This window comes from Mastomys coucha, unplaced genomic scaffold, assembly GCF_008632895.1.
Source record: "Mastomys coucha isolate ucsf_1 unplaced genomic scaffold, UCSF_Mcou_1 pScaffold20, whole genome shotgun sequence".
NCBI lineage: Eukaryota > Metazoa > Chordata > Mammalia > Rodentia > Muridae > Mastomys > Mastomys coucha.
The window spans coordinates 84,184,300-84,204,768 of record NW_022196903.1 but is presented as its reverse complement, the minus strand read 5'-3'; the positions used below and the strand labels follow the sequence as shown (position 1 = coordinate 84,204,768).

Genomic DNA, 20,469 nt, shown 5'->3' with positions numbered 1-20,469 from the left:
AGCTGGGTCCTCTGGTAGTACTATGTCCAATTTCCGGAGGAACCACCAAACTGTTTTCCAGAGTGGTTATACCAGCTTGCAATCCCACCAACAATGAAGGAATGTTCCTCTTTCTCCAAAACCTTGCCGGCATATGCTGTCACCTAAGTTTTTGATCTTAGCCATTCTGACTGGTATGAGGTGGAATCTCAGGGTTGTTTTAATTTGCATTTCCCTGATGACTAAGGATGTTGAACAATTCTTTAGGTTTTTCTCAGCCATTCTGTATTCCTCAGTTGAGAATTCTTTGTTTAGCTCTGTACTCCATTTTTTAATAGGGTTACTTGATTCTCTGGAGTCTAACTTCTTGAGTTCTTTGTATATAGATTGGTAAAGGGCCGGGCAGTGGTAGCGCACACCTTTAATCCCAGCACTTGGGAAGCAGAGGCAGGCGGATTTCTGAGTTCCAGGCCAGCCTGGTCTACAAAGTGAGTTCCAGGACAGCCAGGACTACACAGAGAAACCCTGTCTCGGAAGAGAGAGAGAGAGAGAGAGAGAGAGAGAGAGAGAGAGAGAGAGAGAGAAGATTGGTAAAGATCTTTTCCAAATCTGTTGCCATTTTGACCTACTAACAGTGTCCTTTGCCTTACAGAAGCTTTGTAATTTTATGAGGTCCCATTTGTCAATTCTTGATCTTAGAGCGTGTTCAGGAAATTTTCCTCTGTGCCTATGTGCTCCAGGCTCTTCCCCACTTTCTTTTCTATTAGTTTCAATGTATCTGGTTTTATGTGGATGTCCTTGATCCACTTGGACTTGAGCTTTGTACAAGGAGATAGGAGTGGATCGATTTTCATTCTTCTACATGCTAACCGTCAGTTGAGCCAGCATCATTTGTTGAAAATGTTGTCTTTTTTTCCACTGTACTTTAGCTCCTTTGTCAAAGATCAAGTGACCATAGGTGTGTGGGTCCATTTCTGGGTCTTCAATTCTATTCCATTGATCCACCTGCCTGTCACTGTACCAATACCATGCAGTTTTTATCACAATTGCTCTGTAGTGCAGCTTAAGCTCTGGGATGGTGATTCCACCAGAGGTTCTTTTATTGTTGAGAATAGTTTTCGCTATCCTAGGTTTTTTTGTTATTCCAGATGAATTTGCAAGTTGCTCTTTCTAAGTCTGTGAAGAATTGAGTTGGAATTTTGATAGGGATTGCATTGAATCTGTAGATTGCTTTTGGCAAGATGGCCATTTTTACTATATTAATCCTGCCAGTCCATGAGCATGGGAGATCTTTCCATCTTCTGAGGTCTTCTTCAATTTTCTTTCTTCAGAGACTTGACATTCTTGTCATACAGATCTTTTACTTGCTTAGTTAGAGTCACACCAACGTATTTTATATTATTTGTGACTATTGTGAAGGGTGTTGTTTCCCTAATTTCTTTCTTAGCCTGTTTATCCTTTGTGTAGAGTAAGGCCTCTGATTTTCTAGAGCTAATTTTATATCCAGCTACTTTGCTGAAGTTGTTTATCAGGTTTAAAAGTTCTCTGGTGGAATTTTTGGGTTCACTTAAGTATACTATCATATCATCTGCAAATAGTGATAATTTGACTTCTTCCATTCCAATTTGTATCCCTTTGATCTCCTTTTGTTGTCTAATTGCTCTGGCTAGGACTTCAAGTACAATATTGAATAGGTAGAGAGAGAGTGAGCACCCTTGCTCCCTGATTTTAGTGTGATTGCTTCAAGTTTCTCTCCATTTAGTTTGATGTTGGCTACTGGTTTGGTGTATATTGCTTTTACTATGTTTAAGTATGGGCCTTGAATCCCTGATCTTCCCAAGACTTTTATCATGAAAGGGTGTTGGATTTTGTCAAATGCTTTCTCAGCATCCAATGAGATGATCATATGATTTTTTCTTTGAGTTTGTTTATGTAGTGGATTACATTGATGGATTTCCGTATATTGAACCATCCCTGCATATCTGGGATGAAGCCTACTTGATCATGATGAATGATGGTTTTGATGTGTTCTTGAATTTGGTTTGTAAGAATTTTATTGAGTATTTTTGCATCGATATTCATAAGGGAAAATAGTCTGAAGTTTTTTTTTCTTTGTTAGGTCTTTGTGTGATTTAGGTATCAGAGTAATTGTAGTTTCATGGAATAAATTGGGTAGAGTACCTTTTGTTTCTATTTTGTGGAATAGTTTGAGGAGTATTGTTATTAGGTCTTCTTTGAAGGTCTGATAAAACTGCACTAAACCCATCTGGTCCAGGGCTTTTTTTGGCTGGGAGACTATTAATTACTCTTTCTATTCATTAGCAGATATGGGACTGTTTAGATCCTTGATCTGATCTTGATTTAACTTTGGTACCTGGTATCTGTCTAGAAAATCGTCCATTTTTCCAGGTTTTCCAGTTTTGTTGAGTATAGGCTTTTGTAGTAGGATCTGATGCTTTTTTTGATTTCCTCAGTTTCTGTTGTTATGTCTTCCTTTTCATTTCTGATCTTGTTAATTAGGATCCTGTCTCTGTGTCCTCTAGTTAGTCTGGCTAAGGGTTTACCTCTCGGCTGGTCCCGCCTTATAAAGTCAGTGGAGAGAAAATGGAGATCTCACCTGAGACCAGGGTTCAGAGCACTCCCTGGAGAGAAGCTCTCTGCATGAGATCCCAATATAGTGTTGGGATCTTCAGCCATGCAATCAGACTTCCTATGGAGTCAGGATGGCCAGGATGGGAAAGAGAAAGGGAGAAGGGCCCAGCTTAGGGATCTGTTAGGCCAGGAGGGACATCATCCCCAGTGAGTCAGAGCTGCTCCATAAACCATTGGCAAGAGCGGCCCTGGGAGCCCTGATGAAGGCTATTCCAACCATGCCTTGCTGTGGCACCCCAGGTGGTCCTCCTCCTTCTGTCAAAGTGACCTGGCTTCAGTAGTGATCACACCCTGGGGAGCTAACAAACTTTGTTTCATACCTGCATTTTGTGTCACTGGCATTGCTCTGGTTGTTCCGGAGTCTGATTCAGGCTCCTACCTCTCCACTCTGTCTCAGCCATCCACATTTCCTTCTTCCATCTGTGCTGGGGAAGGGCCAGGTAGCCTCCCTCCAGTCCCTTCCAGTGCACTCACAGGGCACTCTTCCTCTCCTCTGCCCACTCCGACAGCCACTGCACTTCTTGCAACCTCCCCTCCTCCTGACACCTCTCCTTCAATCTTGTGCTGGTGCTCTATGCTCTGGGTCTCTTTGTGTCTCCCTGGAGCCAGGACCATCCCTGCCTCTTTTTAGATGCTGTTATTATTTTTTTTAAGATTTATTTTATTTATTTTATGTGTATGAGTACACTGTAGCTGTACAAATGACCGTGAGCCATCAAGTGGCTGCTGGGAATTGAACTCAGGGCCTCTGCTTGCTTAAGCTGAGCTTGCTTGGGTCCAGCTCACTCTGGCCCTGCTGGTTCCGGCCCTGCTCGTTCCTGCCCACTCACTCTGGCGTAATTCACTGTAGCTGTCTTCAGATGCACCAGAAGAAGGCGTCAGATCTTATTACGGATGGTTGTGAGCCATCATGTGGTTGCTGGGATCTGAACTCAGGACCTTCGGAAGAGCAGACAGTGCTCTTACCCGCTGAGTCATCTCGCCAGCCCAGAAGATGTTATTTTTAGTCTATTTGTGCGTGTGTGTGTGTGTGTGTGTGTGTGCGTGTGTCTGTGTGTGTGTGTGTGTGTGTGTGTGTGTGTATATGCTGGAGGGTGTTTGATCCTGTGGGGCTGGAGTTGCAGATGGTTGTGAGCTACCATATGGGTGCTGGGAACTGAAAACTGGTCCTGAGAAAGAGCAGCAAATGCTGTTAATTGCTGAGCCCTCTCTCCAGCCCCTCATCTCTTCCTTATTGAAAGTGGTGAGGTCTAGACACATGCTGGATGTTGCTTACCTCTGCCTTAGGAGGGTCCCACACAGTAAGCTCCACGGTGCAGAGCCTCAAATCAAACAGGACCTACCTGCTAACACTTGGTTCCTGAGTTCAACTCCCTGTTCAGACCCGTGAAGTTCATGGCAGATCTTCCTGCCTGTGCCTTTGACTCCCTTAACCAATGCAATATACAGAAAGCTAGTTTGTCCCTCCTCTCTGTGGTCCCAGCATGGTCTTGGCTCTTTTCAGGAGCAGCTCATAGCTGTACATTAGGCTCTGCTTCTGTTCAGTCAGGATTCCTTTGCCTGTGAGCTCCCATCCCTCTCCCTACAGCTTGTGTGGAAGCTCCTGGCTTTTCTGGTTCCAGTTGTCTTTCTTCACAACCCACTGCTACAGAAGTTACACCCTTGGCCCCACACTCCTCAAGGATGCCCCTAAATCACATGTACCAGGCAGTGGGAGCCAAACTCAGTCAGTGCCACAAAGATGCTATTCTGCAGACTCCTGGGAAGGTGTGAGGTCTGCAGCCAAGGGGCAGGCCAGGCAAGCCACAACTGTCCATTTCTCAAACCAGTTAGAACCCTCATTTTCAAACTGGGAAGGTTGGAGCTACACTACAGCCACTGGGGCATAAGTAGAGCGGCAGTGCCTGGGGGGCTGGGCACAAGCACCCCTTACTTGCTTTCCCCAGCCAAGCCATCTAGGATGACACCCTACAGTCTGGCGGAGCCACCATATTGGCTCACCCTGCTTCCCTTCAGACTGCTTATATAGAGTGATGTGTCTGTCTGCTTTGTTTAGGCCGCAGAATTGGATTTTTGCTTTGCAGCAGGCTCTTAGCAATGATCTGCTAAGCAATGGTCTGCTCTTAGCAATGATCTGACTGTGTGCCTACACTTTGTTTCGTGATGGCTACCAATGAGTTGTGTGATGGCTCTGCTTCTTGGTTATTGATTTGATACACATGGGAAGAAGGATCCTCAACTGAGGAATTGCCACTGTCAGACTGGCCTGTGGGCACGTCTGTGGGGGAATTTTCTTAATTGCTAACTGATGGAGAAGGGCTCAGTCCACTATGGGCAGTACCATCTCTGAGCTGTAGGAGATGTAGATGCAGGTAGCAAGCAAATTAGCACAATTCTTCCATAGTCTCTGCTCCAAGCTCTACACTGACTTCTTCCCTCAATGATGGACTCTAGCTTATGAGATGAAACAAATCTTTCCTCCCCAACTTGTCTTTAGACCATGGTGTTTAGTATAGCAACAGAAACCAAACTAGGATAAGCAGGTGGGGAACCTTTTGTTCTTCGAAGCTAGAAATTATTGACTAGAAAGCCGGTGTTATCAGTATGCACCTTTTATTCTAGCATCTGGGAGGCTGAGACAGGAGGAGGTGGCAAGTTTGAAGCCAGTCTGAGTTACAAAGCAAGTTGGGGAGATGGAGGTGGATCTGTAGAAGCCAAAGACTCCGGGTTCCAGGCGCTCAAGATGAAGGCTCTGTTGCGCTGGGCTTTAATGTGCACTCAGCTCAGCCCTGGGAAGCCATGGTAACCCTGTTCTGGTCAAGAGCTTTCAGGTTGGGGCCCAGCTTCTTGAAGCTTCAGAGCTTCTCAGCTCTCCACTTAACTGCTTTAGTCTCTCTTGCAGGTCTGGACTAGCATCTCGCTGGCCTCAGTAGTGAGGAAGGGCATCACAGCAGCTCAGCTGGCTCAAGAAAGGAACTGGAAGTCAGACTTACATCCAGAAAGGGGGTGTGGCAAGGCTAAAAGCACCAATCAGAAGCAACGCTTCATGCAAATGAGCTGTGTTCGCACCAACTCCACACAGTCCTTCATTCTCAGTCCAACAAGAGAAGGCTCCTCTCTGGTGAGAGTGGAAATGGTTATAGGGTCATATAGAGTTCAGGGAGGCTAGCGGTGGGCACTACATCTCTTGCAAGCTGTTTGAAACTGCTGTGTGGGTGGGATGTGACTCCGGAACCAGCATCGTGCTTCTGAAGCCAGCAGCTGATCACAGCTCAGTTCCCCAAGGCGTCCAGGAGAGTTCAAAGCAGCCGGCTGCTATGAGGGCAACTGGCAATTTGCCTGGCTGGCAGTCCACCACGTAAGGCAGCCTGGCACCAGGGAAAGGCGTGACAGCTGTCAATTGGGGAGTCTAATTACTCCAGCTCCTAACAACTCAGTTTATTTAAAAGAAAAACAACATGAAAAAGGATTGCTTATCATTATCACTAATGTTAAAGTTATTACTAGCATTTCACGGTGCTCTGCTCCTAACTAAAACCTTGGGGGAGATTTGGGTCATTTTACCTGTTTCATAATCTTCCAGATTCTTCTCCTATCACAAATAATTGCAGGGCCACAGGACTATGTCTCCTTCTGCCTTCTCAGCACCTAGAACAGGACAAAGACTTCTCTTCCAGCCACTGAAAGCATTGAGGGCAGTTTCCCAGACTCCACTCCGTTGCAACATAGGCTTGAACCCCCACTTACCATTAACCATCATGCTACCAGGGGCTTTCCCATCAGCCTGTTGTGCAAGGTCCAGTGGCAATCTGGAGTAGCAGAAACCCACCCAAAGGGCAGCATTGAGAGGTTGCTTGAGGGAGGCTGCAGTAACCCCAACCCCTCTGTCTTGCTGCGCCCCACCTCGGCCTCCCCTGCAGTGCAGGGCTGAGAATATAGGACTCAGGTGAGGATCCTGGCAGCCCACGCTGACTTACATCCTCACACCTCCCCTCCCCAAGATGGTTCACACCATGCTGAATGGAATAACCAGGCTGTTGGTGATGTGCTGGTGAGGGGAAGAACATGTCCATCCATTCATCCTCAGCCATGGTGGACATGGTTTGTTCCTTTCTCGGTGCCACCAACATGACCATCACCTCCTCTGTCCCTGCAATGTCCCTTGTATCTGTGGCCACATTGATTGTTTAATGATGAAGAGAAATTACGCTAACGCAGCTGAAAATCAATGTCTCATTTCTCCAGCACCTGTTTGTCCTCAGAAGGTACATTCGGTCACAGGCAAAGGGCAGAGGTCACAAGCTGGTCAGATGGGATGTCCATCCTCTAATCAAATGTACTGGTCACACGTGGATGCTCAATGACTTTCAGATCTCACCGGACAGGGACATTATTAGCAGGCCTACCCCAGGCCCCCCAGAATAGTGGTCTCCACATTTTGAGACTCACAGTATCACACCACATGGTATAGGATCTCTCTGCTGAAAACCTACCTGCCAGCTGCTTCCAGATCCCTTGAGGGGCTCCTGGGAAACCCTGGCCCACACAGCATCCAGATATTTTAGTGAGGTCAATAGGAAAAGTCCCCTTCTAGAAGATTCTCACCTTACACTGTGCACAGGTGAACCAGGAAGGTCTTCCTGCAGCTGAGGTACTGAGGTGGTTAGCCCTGGGTACCTCCCTGGGCTCATTCCCTACAGACTCACAGCTTCCCTTTGTTGAATGCTCCCTTTGATCTTAGAGCCCAGCCTGTAGAGGGTGTGTGCCTGGAAGCAAACCTAAGAGTAGAACTCAGTGGCAGAAACCCTAAGTATCCCAAGGAATTGGGGAGGCAGAGGAAGTGGCCTAAGTCCATCCCCTGCCTTTAGAAGACTCCTTAGATGTCAAAATCACTGTGCAGGGAGGAAACCACCCAGCTACTTCTCCGGGGAAGGCCAACAGAACGTGTGATGCTAGTCTCACTCAGCACACTAAAGTGCCCAGCAAAGGTCTCAAATGGCAATGACTCGCTGGACTGAGACACTCCACACAGGTGACATCGGAGCATGCACAGAAGAGAGCAAAATCCACAAAGGAAGCTGGAAGAAGCAGAGCCCCAGAATCACCCCCATGTCCCAGGCCAGTGGAGGAATACAGGGCCAAAGAATGGTTGAGTTCTTTTTTTTTTTTTCTCTTTTTATTGGCAAAGTAAATATATTTTTTATGAAGGACCAAAGAAAATATACATAATTGTAACATATGTACACCAACTTTATAGAATTTTTTAAATTTCAAATTTACACAAATGTCAACGTGTTATTAAAAGATATTTTATGTAGATGCGTACCTATGTACAGTTTATTTACATACATTCATAGGATGTGAAATAGACCTATCAAAACAAGCTAGTTCAATTGGTACTAATTTCTAGACCTGATGAGGAATGCAAATCTAAGTCAGACTGGGAGGCGCTAGCTGGTTGCTTTGCATCCGCCAGACCTGTTCCCTTCTCCTCTCACCACCAGGAGGCTGGTGTCTGGAGGAGGGTGAGCCAGGCTGGGTAAGGATGGATATGGCTCCATTTGTCTTGCATTTAAGCATATGCGTGATGGCCTAGAGTGAGGGTGGCCATCCTCCTGGACCCTCAAAGGCCTCTTGCATATGGCGGTCCTCACACCACAATGCAGCCCTACACTTTTGACCTACTTCCTTTTTCCCAGCATGGCTTCCTCTGGGAGCTACTATTCTGACACAGCCAAAACACTTCTTCCCCAGCAATAATGTTGGCTTTGGCCCAGGTAGGGAGCCCAATGGGAGGAGGGCAAGGGCCCCCCAAACACTGCTTCCAGCTGGCAGGAAGGCATAAAGGCACAAGAGCACAGGCCTGCCTGGGCCACCTGGGCCACCGGGGAACCAGCCCCCAGGGACCTTAGGGTCTTCCCCGGAAAGGCAGCCATGGTGGCTCTGGGTCATACCTCCTAAGATTTAGAAGGGGGCGGGGTGATGAGGGCTGGTTATATTGTCACATCCTTCTGAAAAGAGGCAATAAGTTATTGCATTTAAAAACAAAACGTGGGGCTGGGGGATGGGAGGGTGGCCACTGCGCTCAGTTGATGGTGCGTACTGCACGGCTGCTTCGTGGGAAGCGATGCACCTTGATGTGTTTGGAGAGGTGGTCACTCCGCGCGAATTTCTTCTCGCACACAGGACACTGGTACGGCTTCACACCCGAGTGAGATCGCCGGTGCCGTGACAACTCATCTGAGCGGGAAAACCTGTGGGACACGGTGGTCAGCCAGGCCATCGTGGGCACTACCACAAGTGACTTCAAAGCCAGTGCCACACAGGTGGAGGCAGAGGTGGGTAGGGGGGGAGCAGGTGGCAGAAGGGTACTGTGGGCCAAGCAAATCCAGAGTGGATCTAAAGCTATTAGACCACATCTATAGACACCCAAGGAGTTCTTGGCAAACCCCAGTGTCCTTGAGACCTCCTTGAGGGCAAGAGTCAAGGACCATCAGGCACACAGGTTTACTCTTCTGGCCAGAGTTGACTTCCTACATATCTGGCTGTTCCACATGGGAAAGAAGCTAAGGCTGTTAGCCACCTGGGACTCATTCTCCCATAGTCACTCAGCTGTCAAGTCCTTGGGCACTGGCTTACTCCTGCACTAGCAACAGCGGGTCAGCAGTGTTTGGTCCACCAGCCCCACCTTCCCCTGGAAGATCCATCCTGTGAAGACAGACTCCTCAGACCACAGGGATGCCTGGCTTCTCTGCTTCTGTTGGCTACCTTAGACTTATGCCTGCCAGGCTCTGGCACCCTGCTGATCTGGTTCTGAGTTGCCCCCAAATATACCTGCGTGGTGTTCCTGAGCATTTAAATAGCTTCCTGGAACAGCCGTCTCTCAGCCACTGCAGACCTGGGAACAGATGTCCACAGGACAGGCAGGAGAGCCAGACCAAGATGCTCAGGCTGCTGGTCAGTAGCTTCCAGGATCTGAGAGTCTCTCCATTTGCCTTCTGTTCAGCAACAGGATCTCAGGACTTTACTATCCCACCACTACATATTTGGTTCTTCTGTGCCTCACCTATTGGTACTTTACTCTATCCATCTCCTCTATCCCCTCCTCACCAGAGTTTAGCCCAAATGTAATCTCCTCAGGAGCCTGCGTCCTTGACTCTCACAGCACCATCCGTCATTTGGTTATCTTTCCAAGCTGGGGAGTTGAAGCTTGATTGTGCTAGACAAGCGGTGCACCACTGAGCTACACCTTTAGCCCCACGGCACTTTAAAAATTAGTGTCAGCATCTTGATGCTCAGCTGTCCCTAGACAGTGTTAGCTTCAGGAAGGAGGGCACACTCACACTTCTCTGTGCTCAGGAGGGGAACTTAAGCCGAGGGGCCTCAGCTAGCACCTCAGGTTGAGACAGGATTCTCACACACTGTTCACTGCATACACTCCCAGGAACACCCAGGAACCCCAGGCCTGGCACCCCACTTCTAGACAGGGGCCACTTGGTGATGTAGAATAGACAGATACATCGCACTTGGTTGTCGAGGGCTATGGCCATCTCAGCTCTGAGTCTGTAGTGGGCCACACTGACCTCAGCCTGATAAACAGGAGAAGAACAGTGGTACCGAGAGCAGGCAGGGCTCAGGACACCAAGGACCTCAATCTCCTCTGCTGCTGGCAGAGCAGGTAGAGCTACTGTGCAAGCCGATGTCCCACAACCCTGTCCATAGTCCCATGCCTCAAGCAGGATACGCTCAAGGACGAGCAGGTCTCAAAGTCCCCACCCCAATGGTCCTGAGCATCCAGGGCCTGAGTTTCCTCTCTCACTTCCTGCCTGCCTTCCAGGGAACGGGTAACAGTTCTCTTGTTATAGGACATCTAAGAGGGACAGGCAGCTGAGTGGTAGCCATGCCAGAGAACAAGCTGTCCTCATACTAGAGCCCCTCTCTGCCGCCATAGCTTCTTGGTACCTGACAAGACTGTCCTAGTAACTGGGCTGAAGATGACCCCTGCCTCTTTGGGTCAAATCCTTTGATAACAGCCAAAGGAGAAGCCTGAGGCAACACTGGAGCAAGATGTGAGAAATCTCAGCTAGGCAGGACACAGCCTTGGGATTGGTCTGGGTAGCTGACAAGCTTGTTAAACCTCAGTTTCCCTGCCTTGAGACAGAATCGATGACAGACCTATCTAAGGACCACAGCGGTGAGGCTTCAGATGTGGCCATTTAAGAACCGTGAGCTCCTACTGAAGGCACGGGGTAGAGCACAGGGCCTGCCTGACTCACGGCAAAGACCTGGTGCCTGACATCTGTGGGGCAGGCTCATGACAACTGCTATCGGGTCGCAGAGCAAAGCAAGCACAGGGTCCACCAGTAATGCCAGCACGGGAGCTGTGTGAGACACCAGTTGCCATCTGTCAGAAAGCCATTGTCGTCAACAGCCAAATCTCAGAAGCTGCAGGCCCTAAGGCTGTGTGTGCCATGCACAACCTGCAGATAGTACATGGAGCCGTCTGCTAACCACAAGGCCAGAGGACACACCCTTGCTTATGGGCAGCATTAAAGATCGCTAAAAAACGCTGGCCTGAAACCAGACTGCTAAGTTTGAATCCTGCGCCCAGCTCCTCCAGCAGTGGCTTTGGAGTCCACTGTCTCCCTCTGGGCCTCCTGTGTCCATCATGAACATCGGCAGAACGTGCCACACAGGCTGCTGACAGCTATTAATATTCACTTTAGCTATGGCCCAGAGAGATCCTTTCTGGAAGGAGCGGCTGGGCCACTCTGGAACAGGATGTTCCACTGCAGGGAACAAAGGAGGCCTATGTCTGAGAGGGAGAGAGAGGAAACTTCTAGGAAGGCGGCAAACAGCCACTTCCCAGATGGTCAGACCAGAACAGGCAGGCTGGCTTTCGTTTCCTCCTGCATGCAAAACTATGACCCGACAGGGAGAGAGAGATAGGGAATCTCAGGTGCGCAAAAGCAGATGGCGGTGGGCTTTGGCCTGGGACAGGTGCCACCTCAGCTATGGAACAGTCCCCTGGGCTGAGGAGTGGGGGCAGGGCAGGGGCTCAGGCAAATTTAGGAGCTCAGGGCCCAGAGCCAGCAGCAGAGCCAGATGGGAAACACAGAACATGCTGGACCAGCCAGGCCCAGCTGCAGGTGGAGGAGGGGCCTCTGCTCCTTAGAAGGCTCTCCCAGGGATGTGTGCAGGAGTGTGGAGAAGTACTGAGTCTAGCATGTGTGAGGGAACAAGCAGCTGTTAAAATCCTCACTCTGGCACCTTTCCACCCCTGAGGCAGGGTTTCTCTGTGTAGCCCTGGATGGCTTGGAACTCATTCTGTGCCAGGCTGGCCTCGAACTCAGAGATCCTCCTGCCTCTGCCTTTGAGTGCTGGGATAAAAGGCGTGCGCCACCCCCTCCCAGCAACTCTGCCACTTTTAAGCTGCATGACCCACAGAGAGTGTGCTTAACTGCTGTTTCCTCCACTGGGCTCACCTCATAGTCTAATTTTAAGAGTTAAAGGAACTAACATACATCATGCTCAGAGCAGTGCCCCATCAGGGCCATTACCACCATGCTGTTATCTCCTTTCCCACAGCCAGGAGCACACTAGCAAAAAGCACAGCCCAGGGGCTGAGGAGGTGGCTCATTTGGCAAACTGCTTGCTGTGCACATGAGGAAGGACCCAAGTTTAGATCCCTGGCACTCACATTAAAAACTGGACATAGTAGGGTCTATCTGGAATATCAGTGCTGATGGGGCAGTGACAGGCTAAAGTGACAGCCAGCTTAGTCAACCCATGCGCTCTAGGTTCAGTGAGAGACCCTATCTCAAAAAGCAAGGTGGAGAGCTACTGAGGAAGACACAAGACAAGCATCTCTGGCCTTCATATATGTGTACCCGAACATAGGAGTACACACACACACACACACACACACACACACACACACACTGCAAAAGCACAGCATACACTATGGTCACTTTCATACCTGCCTGTACTGTTGGAGAATCAGTGGGGTGTGGCACTCACAGGGCTATACGGCAACCCCGAAAACATACTCATTCGGCACATCTCTGTGACAGAGATTGTTCTGTACCCTAATTTCCCTCTGTAGAGCTGTTGTGAGGGAGCGATGAACTAATGCCTGGATTGAGGGTACACAGCAAAGAGTAGGACACCATAGCAACCCTGGGCCTCTTGGGGTGGGAAGAGACAGAGAGGAAAGGCATGGATAATCTTGCTTGAGAAAGGGGGAAGGCCAGGGAGCACATCAGAGAACGTGAGAGCCAGAGCAGAAGGCTAGATTGGGATTCAAACACTCCAAGGTGTTCTTTGCCTTTAGAGGCCAGATCAGTCTCAGGGAGTAATGGGCTCCCGCAGAAAGGCATACACGAGTGAAGGGGTAGGTGGGGACTCTCCAAAGCTTGGAATCATTCCATCACACAGTGATCCCGAAGTGTGACCTGCCACCACCACCATCTTCATTTTCACCTCATCTGTCCTGGCCAGATCCAGAGTGTGGGTGGATCCCATCTTCCCTCCTAACTGCATCAAGGAATCACTGCCCATTCCACAGCCTCTAGGTGGAAGACTGGCCACACGCAGGGAGATGCAAACCTATGCACAACTCCTAGGCTTCTGATACCCACGAAAATCCTAAGGATCTCACACACTCACACAACCAGCCGTTTCTTGAGGCAGACGCTGCACAGGGATCTTGATTTGGCATGGCATGTCCCTAGTCTTGCTGAGTGGGTTCTGCCTGAACAATGAACCCAGTGCAAGGCTCAGGGTCAGAGCTAAAGCCGCCCTCGGACACCTCGTGCTTCCTGGAGCAGCAGTGTGGTGGGCAAGGACTGTCTCTCAGCCCTCATCCTTGACCACATCTCATAGCCCGCAGCTCTGGCCTGGCCTCTTGCCCTCTAGAGATGCCACTTAAATAGGCAGCACCGTTCAGAGTACTGGGCAAGCAATCGTCAGAGTCAGGACTGTCGGGTGAAGGCTATTCAGTGGCTTGCCCATGAGTCCCTGGGAGTGTGAACACCTGCCAGTGTCCCAGGAAGGACACCTTTGGGGTTCCTCTTCAGAGTTTGACTGTGGGAAAGTAAAAGTTCACTTCATGAAAAGAGGGCACAGGGAGACCCACACACACACACTAGCTCAGGGCTCCAGGAAACAAAAAGGTCCAGAAAGGAACCACAATCCAGGGGTGGGCTCAGGGCCCCTGTCCCACTGCCTTCTCCAAACAGGGTCCATTGCTCTCCCCTTCTTCAGTAAACACCTCTCCCTGCAGGCCTCTCTGTCTGGGCTCCTCTTGCTCTACAACCCACCCACTTATTACTTCATAGCCCTGCACTGCATCTATTCACTAAAACATGTGGCTCAGAGAGGTGGAGACAGCAGGTCTAGGGGGCCCAGCATTTGAAAACTCGTGAGAAGGCAGTGATTCCTCTCAGGAAGGGCCTCCACAACCCAAGATCCTGCAGTGGGTTTGGGGGAGTTCCTTTTCTGACCAACAAGTTGGAAGGGAAGTTCTGCCACTGTCACCCCTCCATGTTCAGGGGGCTAGCACCACCAACTCAGAACCAAAGGCTGGCTCACAGCACCACCTCTGTGACCTGGTGTGACCCACACCAGGTACAAGACACACGTGATCACACAATACATAAGCAGGTGTGACCATATACCAGCAGGCATATGTTCAGGCGGTCTAGCTCTGTCAGTCCTTAGCACACAGATGAACTACATCAGACAGGCAGACAGACATATGCATACACCAACATGGCTGGCACACACCCTAGCTACCAAGGCCAGAGCACCCTCTACCTGGCCATATCATCCTAAATATGCAGTCCATCGCCTCCTGAAGATAATGAGCAGCATTCAGAGGCCAGAACAGGGGGACTGCAGGGTTCCATGGTCCCTGGTACCAACATCCGGCCATCTGAGGTTCCTTGCCCTGAAGAGCTGGGCACCCTGTTGTCTGGAACATAAGTCTGAGGTATTCCGCCACCTTTGACCCCGTATCACAACCATCTGCCCTTCCTTCTGGTTGTTCTCTACGGCTTTCCAAACATACCTCCTGGTCCCCAGGAAGAAACAAGCCAAAGCTTAGCCCACACCTGTGAGCAGTTTTCATCCCCTGGCTGGAGGGAAGTGCCATTTTCTAGTTCAAGTCTTGGGGCTCACATTCCAGTCAGAGTGCTGTGGCCCGGGTGGTCCTTAGCCAGTCAGTTTCCATGTCCCTGACCAAAATGTCATGGGTGTGGTGGTGGTACTTACCTGGAGGTGCTGTAAGGACTGCATGGGCCTCTGGCTTGTGCCCATGTGCCACCAAACTCATCTGCCCCTTAGCTCAGTTTCCCTCCACTTCAGCCCAGCCCCTCATCTTCCTTCCCATCCCAGCCTGAGAGATTCCACATAGCACCAGCCTCAGCAAGACTTACCTGGTCTTTAAAGAGATCAGAGACCAGGTGGCTTCCAGCTTTAGTCTCCAAGTGGGACAACTGTGCCATCTCTGATCATCCCTTGCTCCTGTGCCCCCTGCCCATCCCTTGCTCCTTTCCTAATCCACCTCATCTAATGGAGAAAGGGGCCTTGTCACACACTCAGGTGAGCAGAGATGAGCCTACTTGCTTGTGCCCAGCCTGTCCAAAAATACTGACCTCCAGCCGCAGCCCGGCCAGGTGCAGGCAAAGGGCTTCTCGCCTGTGTGCCGGCGCAGGTGGGCCTTGAGGTGGCTGCTCTTGGTGTACATCTTGCTGCAGCCTGGGAAAGTGCATTTGTGCATTTTGAGAAGTTCTGCTGCTGGGTTCTTGGGGAACTTCTGGCCCACAAGGAGGCCAGCGGGGCCAGGCCCTAGGGATCCTGAGCCAATGGGTTTGGCGGCGATGGGCACTGGCGCAATTCGCACAAACTTTGAGGGCAGGTTCAAGTTGGAGGATGGTACCACTTGAGGCAGGAGTGCAAAGGTCTGCCCCTGGATGTTGACTAGAAGCTGGGTGACCTTGACGCTCTCTGGGGCCTGGCCTGGGGAGGCTGGCCCTGTACCTGCCTCCTGCTTCACAGCAACAGGCTGGATCTGCAGTAGCACCGGCATGGGGCCATCATGTGCTGGCCCCTCACCTGCACCTTGGGCACCACCACCACTGGTGCCACCTGGTGGTGGGGTACAGCGCTCTCTCCCAGCAGACTCTGGATGGAGGTGGCTCCGGTGTGACCCAGCTGAGAGCTGGCTACAAGCCTCCAAATCCCTGCTGCCATTCTCTGGGGCCTCCTTGACCTCAGCCTCCATGTTCTCTTCTAGGAATTCTTCAATTTCCTCCAGGGTAGGTTGGAAGGGCCTGGAGACGTCATCAGGGTCCCCTGACAGAAATTCAGGGAAGCAGAAATGTTCCTCCTTCACAGGCACAGAGGCTCTCCTCCATGACCCCCAGGTCACAGGGCCACCGCTATCTCCAACGCCTCCACTGCCACCACCACTGCCCAGTGTGGCCCGGGATAGGAGGAAATCCAAGATGCTGCCCTGGGCCTCAGGGCCCGGACCCGCACTGTAGCAGGAACAGAAGGCCTGTGAGTCAGGGCTGGCACAAGAGCAGGGGCTGGAGACATCGCTGTCATCCTCAGAGATGGGCGAGGGCAACATATGGTATGGCTGCCGGCTGGCCAGCCTATCCCCCAGGTAACCCACTGGGCATTTCGGTGACGAGAAGGTCTCGTCCACTGGAAGCAAGTGGTCCACCATGCTGGCCTGGCCGAGCCTGTGGTGACTGCAGAGAGGGAACAAGGGAGGCCAGGTTAGAAGGACCGCATGCTTACCAGTGCCTTGCAGCCCCCACCCTCGGCTACCTGCCCAAGGCCTCCTGTGGCCAAATGTCCAGAGCCTGCTTCCATCCCAAGGGAGAATGGGGCCGGCGAGTATGTTTTCAAAAGTTGCATCACCCTATTTGCAAAAGAGCCCTCCCTCTCCAGGCCTGTTGCACAACCCGGGGCACTTCTGGTTTCAAACATTTTCCAGAATGATCCTGGAAAAGAATAAGACAAGGAATGCTCTTGTCTGTGAACCGCTGAGGCCGAGGGGAGAGGGGACAGAGAGGGGAGGCCCCGAAAGTCACCAGATCCTGGACTCTGCTCCCCACCTTGAGTCAGAGAGGGGGTGAGAAGGAAAAAGGCCATTTGCACTCTGAGCCCGTACTACTGGGGCTTCTGTAGGGTTTCCAGATTGAGCAAATAAAAACAGGCTGCTTGTTAGATGTCCACTTCAGATGTTCAAAAATGAACATCTGTGAACGCAAGCATGGTGTCCCCAGGATCGCATGGGACACACATCTGTCTGGGCTGCCTGTGCTTTAACCTGGTAGCGATACTTTAGAAAAAGATTACCATTGAGTGCCTGCCTGCCTACCTACATGGTGTTTCTTCTGCACAGTCTAGTCCTCAGACCTTTGTCGAGAGTCATTGTTCTCCATGACTGGGAGAGGTATCACACACTTGAACAAAAAGCTCCTTCCATGGTGCCTAACACTTTCCCGCCATAAATGAACAAGGTACAGCTCCTGGCTAGGAGTCCATAGAAGGTCTAAGAGCCTAGGCATGGGTAACTTCCTTGAACCCCACTTGAAGCCTTTGGGAAGGATGGGGGATGACATTTGCCCTTGGCCAATTCGTGAGAGCAGAGTCTCCTGTTCTGCCCCCCCACCCCACTCCAGTTCTCCTGTCTGGGACACTCACCAACTTGGGAAGGCTCAGCAGATGCCTGCGCCCCTTCTTGGCAGCACACTCTTCTAGGTCCCCAACACTTAGCACCACACCAGGTATCCAAGAGGGGCTCAAAGAGTGGGAATAGCAAGGAGAAGGGAAAGCTGTGTCCTCTGAAGCCAGAGGCCATACTAGGTCTGGTGTCCAAGAAGAGTCAACAGTCTCTGGCTGCGATGGGGCCACCTCTGGACCTTTGTCCCGCCCAGTGACCATGCTGCCTGTGTGATTATCAAACGGATGAGGAGGATGCTCAGGCTGCATCCTGTCCACCTGACTTCAGGTCCACTCCACAGCCTGGCGCCTGGTACTGCTCAGCAGCTGAGAGGCTAGCCATCCTGCTATCCCATGCCTCAGTCTCCCCAACTGTTTATGACTTGGTGCTCTCTAAGTTTCTCTCTTGCTGTAGAGAAATAGAGGCAAGATCTGAGCCCAAAGGTAATCTTGGCAAGAGGCAATCTGAGTTTAAATACTGAGCTAAGGATTTAAAACTGGGAATTCATTTTAAAATACACACTTTTTACCAAAGGAGGATCTGGGAAAGAATAAAGCACCAGACAATGTGACGGGCAAAGCAGCGGGGCAGCGGGGCAGAGCCCACCCACCCACTCCATTCTCGAAACCTGTGACCTCAGGCAAGTGGCACAACTTCCCTGTGTGTACACATCTGGGTGCTGCCAGTGTGACCTGGCTCCTAGGGTATATGCATGCTAACGAACTCATGTATACGGAGCACTTACTAGCATGTGAACAGTCGCGCAAATGCAGGGCACATGGTATCCCAGGACCCACAACAGGACCACCTAAGATCTCCTGAAATGAGATGTGACCAGAGCTGGACACGCTACAACACTGAGTCATCAATGACACTCTTTCAAAGGGGATCGTGGTATCGAGGCTTCATTTTTTAAAAAAACGATAGAAACCAAGGTCTGATATGAAAGTGAACGGCGATGTTGAGTGGGCATAGTGGCTCACACCTATAATCTTGGCACTCAGGAGGCTGAGGCCAGAGAATCATAAATTCAAAGGCAACCATGTGAGATCCCACTGAAACATGGAAGGAGGGAGAGGGAGAACAGGTACGAACATGAACGGAGGATGACAAAATAGGAAGAAACCCCTCCCCATAAAATGTTTCAGATTCCTCCAGAGCTTGGAGTACTAGGGCCCTGCCCACTCCCAAACTGCCCCTCCAACTGCTACAGGCCTGGCTCACCCGCACTAATGAGCCAGGGCTTTGGCTCAAATGTCCCCCTCTGTGGAAGTTCTACCTTTCTTAGCATGTCTAGATGGGCGCTCAGTATTTAAGTTTCAACTCAGAAGTCACTCCCACCTTGGACAAACCACCCAGGATTATATTCTTCACAGGTAGGTATCACTGTGAAAACTGTCTTGTATGCTTTGCTGCCCCACCAGAATGCAAGCAGTCCTCTGGCTGTTCACTACAGGGCTAGATCAAGAGTCAGACCTAGTCTTTGCTGAATGATTCCAGAGTCCAGGAGTAAATACAGGAGTGGAGTGGCCCTAACCGGTTAACGCGATTTTAAAACAGTGCTGAGCAACCCTGGGGACACTGAGGTACTGAGGGCCCAGGGGATCCAGGACTTCCTGGACCCAGGGCTTGAAAGCCTGAGTGCCAGCGCTCTAGCCGGTCCCTGAAAAACAGCAGCACGTGGCGCAGCCAGAGGCGCAGGCTGCGTGCAGGGGGAGGGGGCACACTGTTCTGGGCACCGTCCCGGGCAGGCCGCTGGACTCCGCCCCCTCTCTTAGCCGGCCAGGCCTGCTGTTTATCCTCCCGGGGACACAGCGGCTGTAGGAACAACATGTAATTGATAACAAGCCGAGAGCCGGCCAAGGGCTAGCCATTGGGTCAGCGTGCAAATCACGGGGGTGGCGAATGGGGGCCGGTCTTCAAAATAAGAGTCTCTTTCCCTGAAGAGTCCGAAGGCCCCAAAGTTACTGCCATTCTCGCACCTGTAGGGCAGCGGGGGCTCCCCACGGTCGGGGGTAAATATCTGAAGGACTCAGTCAAACATTCGGGATCTCACCTTCCCGTACCGTGGTAGCAAACCTCCCCTGAGCCCTCCAGGCGAGAATACTTCCAAGAGGGGTGACCTGCCCCCCTGCGGCTGCTACCCTGAGCCGTCCCTCCGGTACTGTTTGATCAAAGGGGCCTGAGGACTCTGCGTGGGGAAACGGAACATAAGCTCACGCTGCGGGTACGCGCAAATGGGTGTGAGTTTGTGTCGTGTGACTGCGTGTGCTGGGCGCAGTGCAGCCGTGCGGGTGTCCGCCAGGTGACCGCGCGTGGGTGCCCACCCGTGGGTGTGAAGTACGTGGGAAGGAGGTGGTCGGACTCTGGCGCACAGCTTCGAAGAGTACCTTAACCCTCCGCCCAGTGACCCCCTTCGCGTCCCCTCTTAGGCCACCGCTGCAGTGTCCGACAGTAACCTCTCTCCGCCCCTTGGTCGCCAGGCCCCGCCATATGGGAGCGCAGGTCCAAGAGTGGCCACGGACGCGCGTGGGCTCCGCGGGCAGGAGCTGCGCACACCGGATTTGCCCTGTGCAGGCCCAGCGCGCTCACGGGGGGGTCCCCGCATTTCCGGGGTCCCCGCATTTCCCGGGCCCCCGCGCGTGTTCCGACAGCGCGCGCCAGGGGACGGCCCGTGATCCCCCGGAGAGGACCCACGCGGTCGCGGGTACGTCGCGCGTCTCCCACCTGGACTCGGCGTCGCCTGGCGCGGCCTCGCGCGTGCGGCCCGGTTCCGTAGGCGGCCGCGCGTCCAGCGCTCCTGGCCGCAGCCCGCACTCCCTGCGGCCGAGCTGGGCGCTCGCCGCTCGCCGCTCTCCCCGCTCTCCCGCCGCTCACGTGATGCCGCGGGCGCCGCGAAGGCTCGCAGGAGGCTCGGCCTCGGGCGCGCGCCCCATTGGCTAGCGCCGCGCGTCACGCGCCCCGCCCTGCCTCGGCCGCACCCTCCCGCTGCCCACGCGCTCTCCGGCCTCTTCGTGGACCTGCACTGGGTCCTCCGGTGCGCACGTGAGATGGGATCCTGAGCCCACTAAAAGCCCGCAGAGTCCCGAAGTGCAGAC

The 20,469-nt window shown here is 51.8% G+C and overlaps 1 protein-coding gene across 8 annotated transcripts in view; it reads right to left on the bottom strand.

The window, feature by feature from the left end:
* The window catches only part of Klf15 (Kruppel like factor 15), a 38,686-nt gene extending 18,419 nt beyond the window's left edge, over positions 1-20,267 (bottom strand). Inside the window, exons 1-5 of one of the 8 annotated variants that reach the window (XM_031382549.1) lie at positions 20,099-20,267; positions 15,288-16,391; positions 6,379-6,440; positions 6,196-6,279; positions 5,228-6,024 (exon numbers count right to left, since the gene is read on the bottom strand). In XM_031382549.1, the coding sequence (XP_031238409.1) occupies positions 6,227-6,279; positions 6,379-6,440; positions 15,288-16,366 (1,194 nt within the window). In that variant the 5' untranslated portion in view covers positions 16,367-16,391; positions 20,099-20,267 and the 3' untranslated portion in view covers positions 5,228-6,024; positions 6,196-6,226. Of the gene's footprint in view, positions 1-5,227; positions 6,280-6,378; positions 6,441-7,781; positions 8,886-15,287; positions 16,392-20,098 lie in introns of those variants that run through there. The other 7 variants (XM_031382548.1, XM_031382550.1, XM_031382547.1 and 4 more) reach the window with 7 other exon arrangements.
* Between the last annotated feature and the right edge of the window lie 202 nt (positions 20,268-20,469).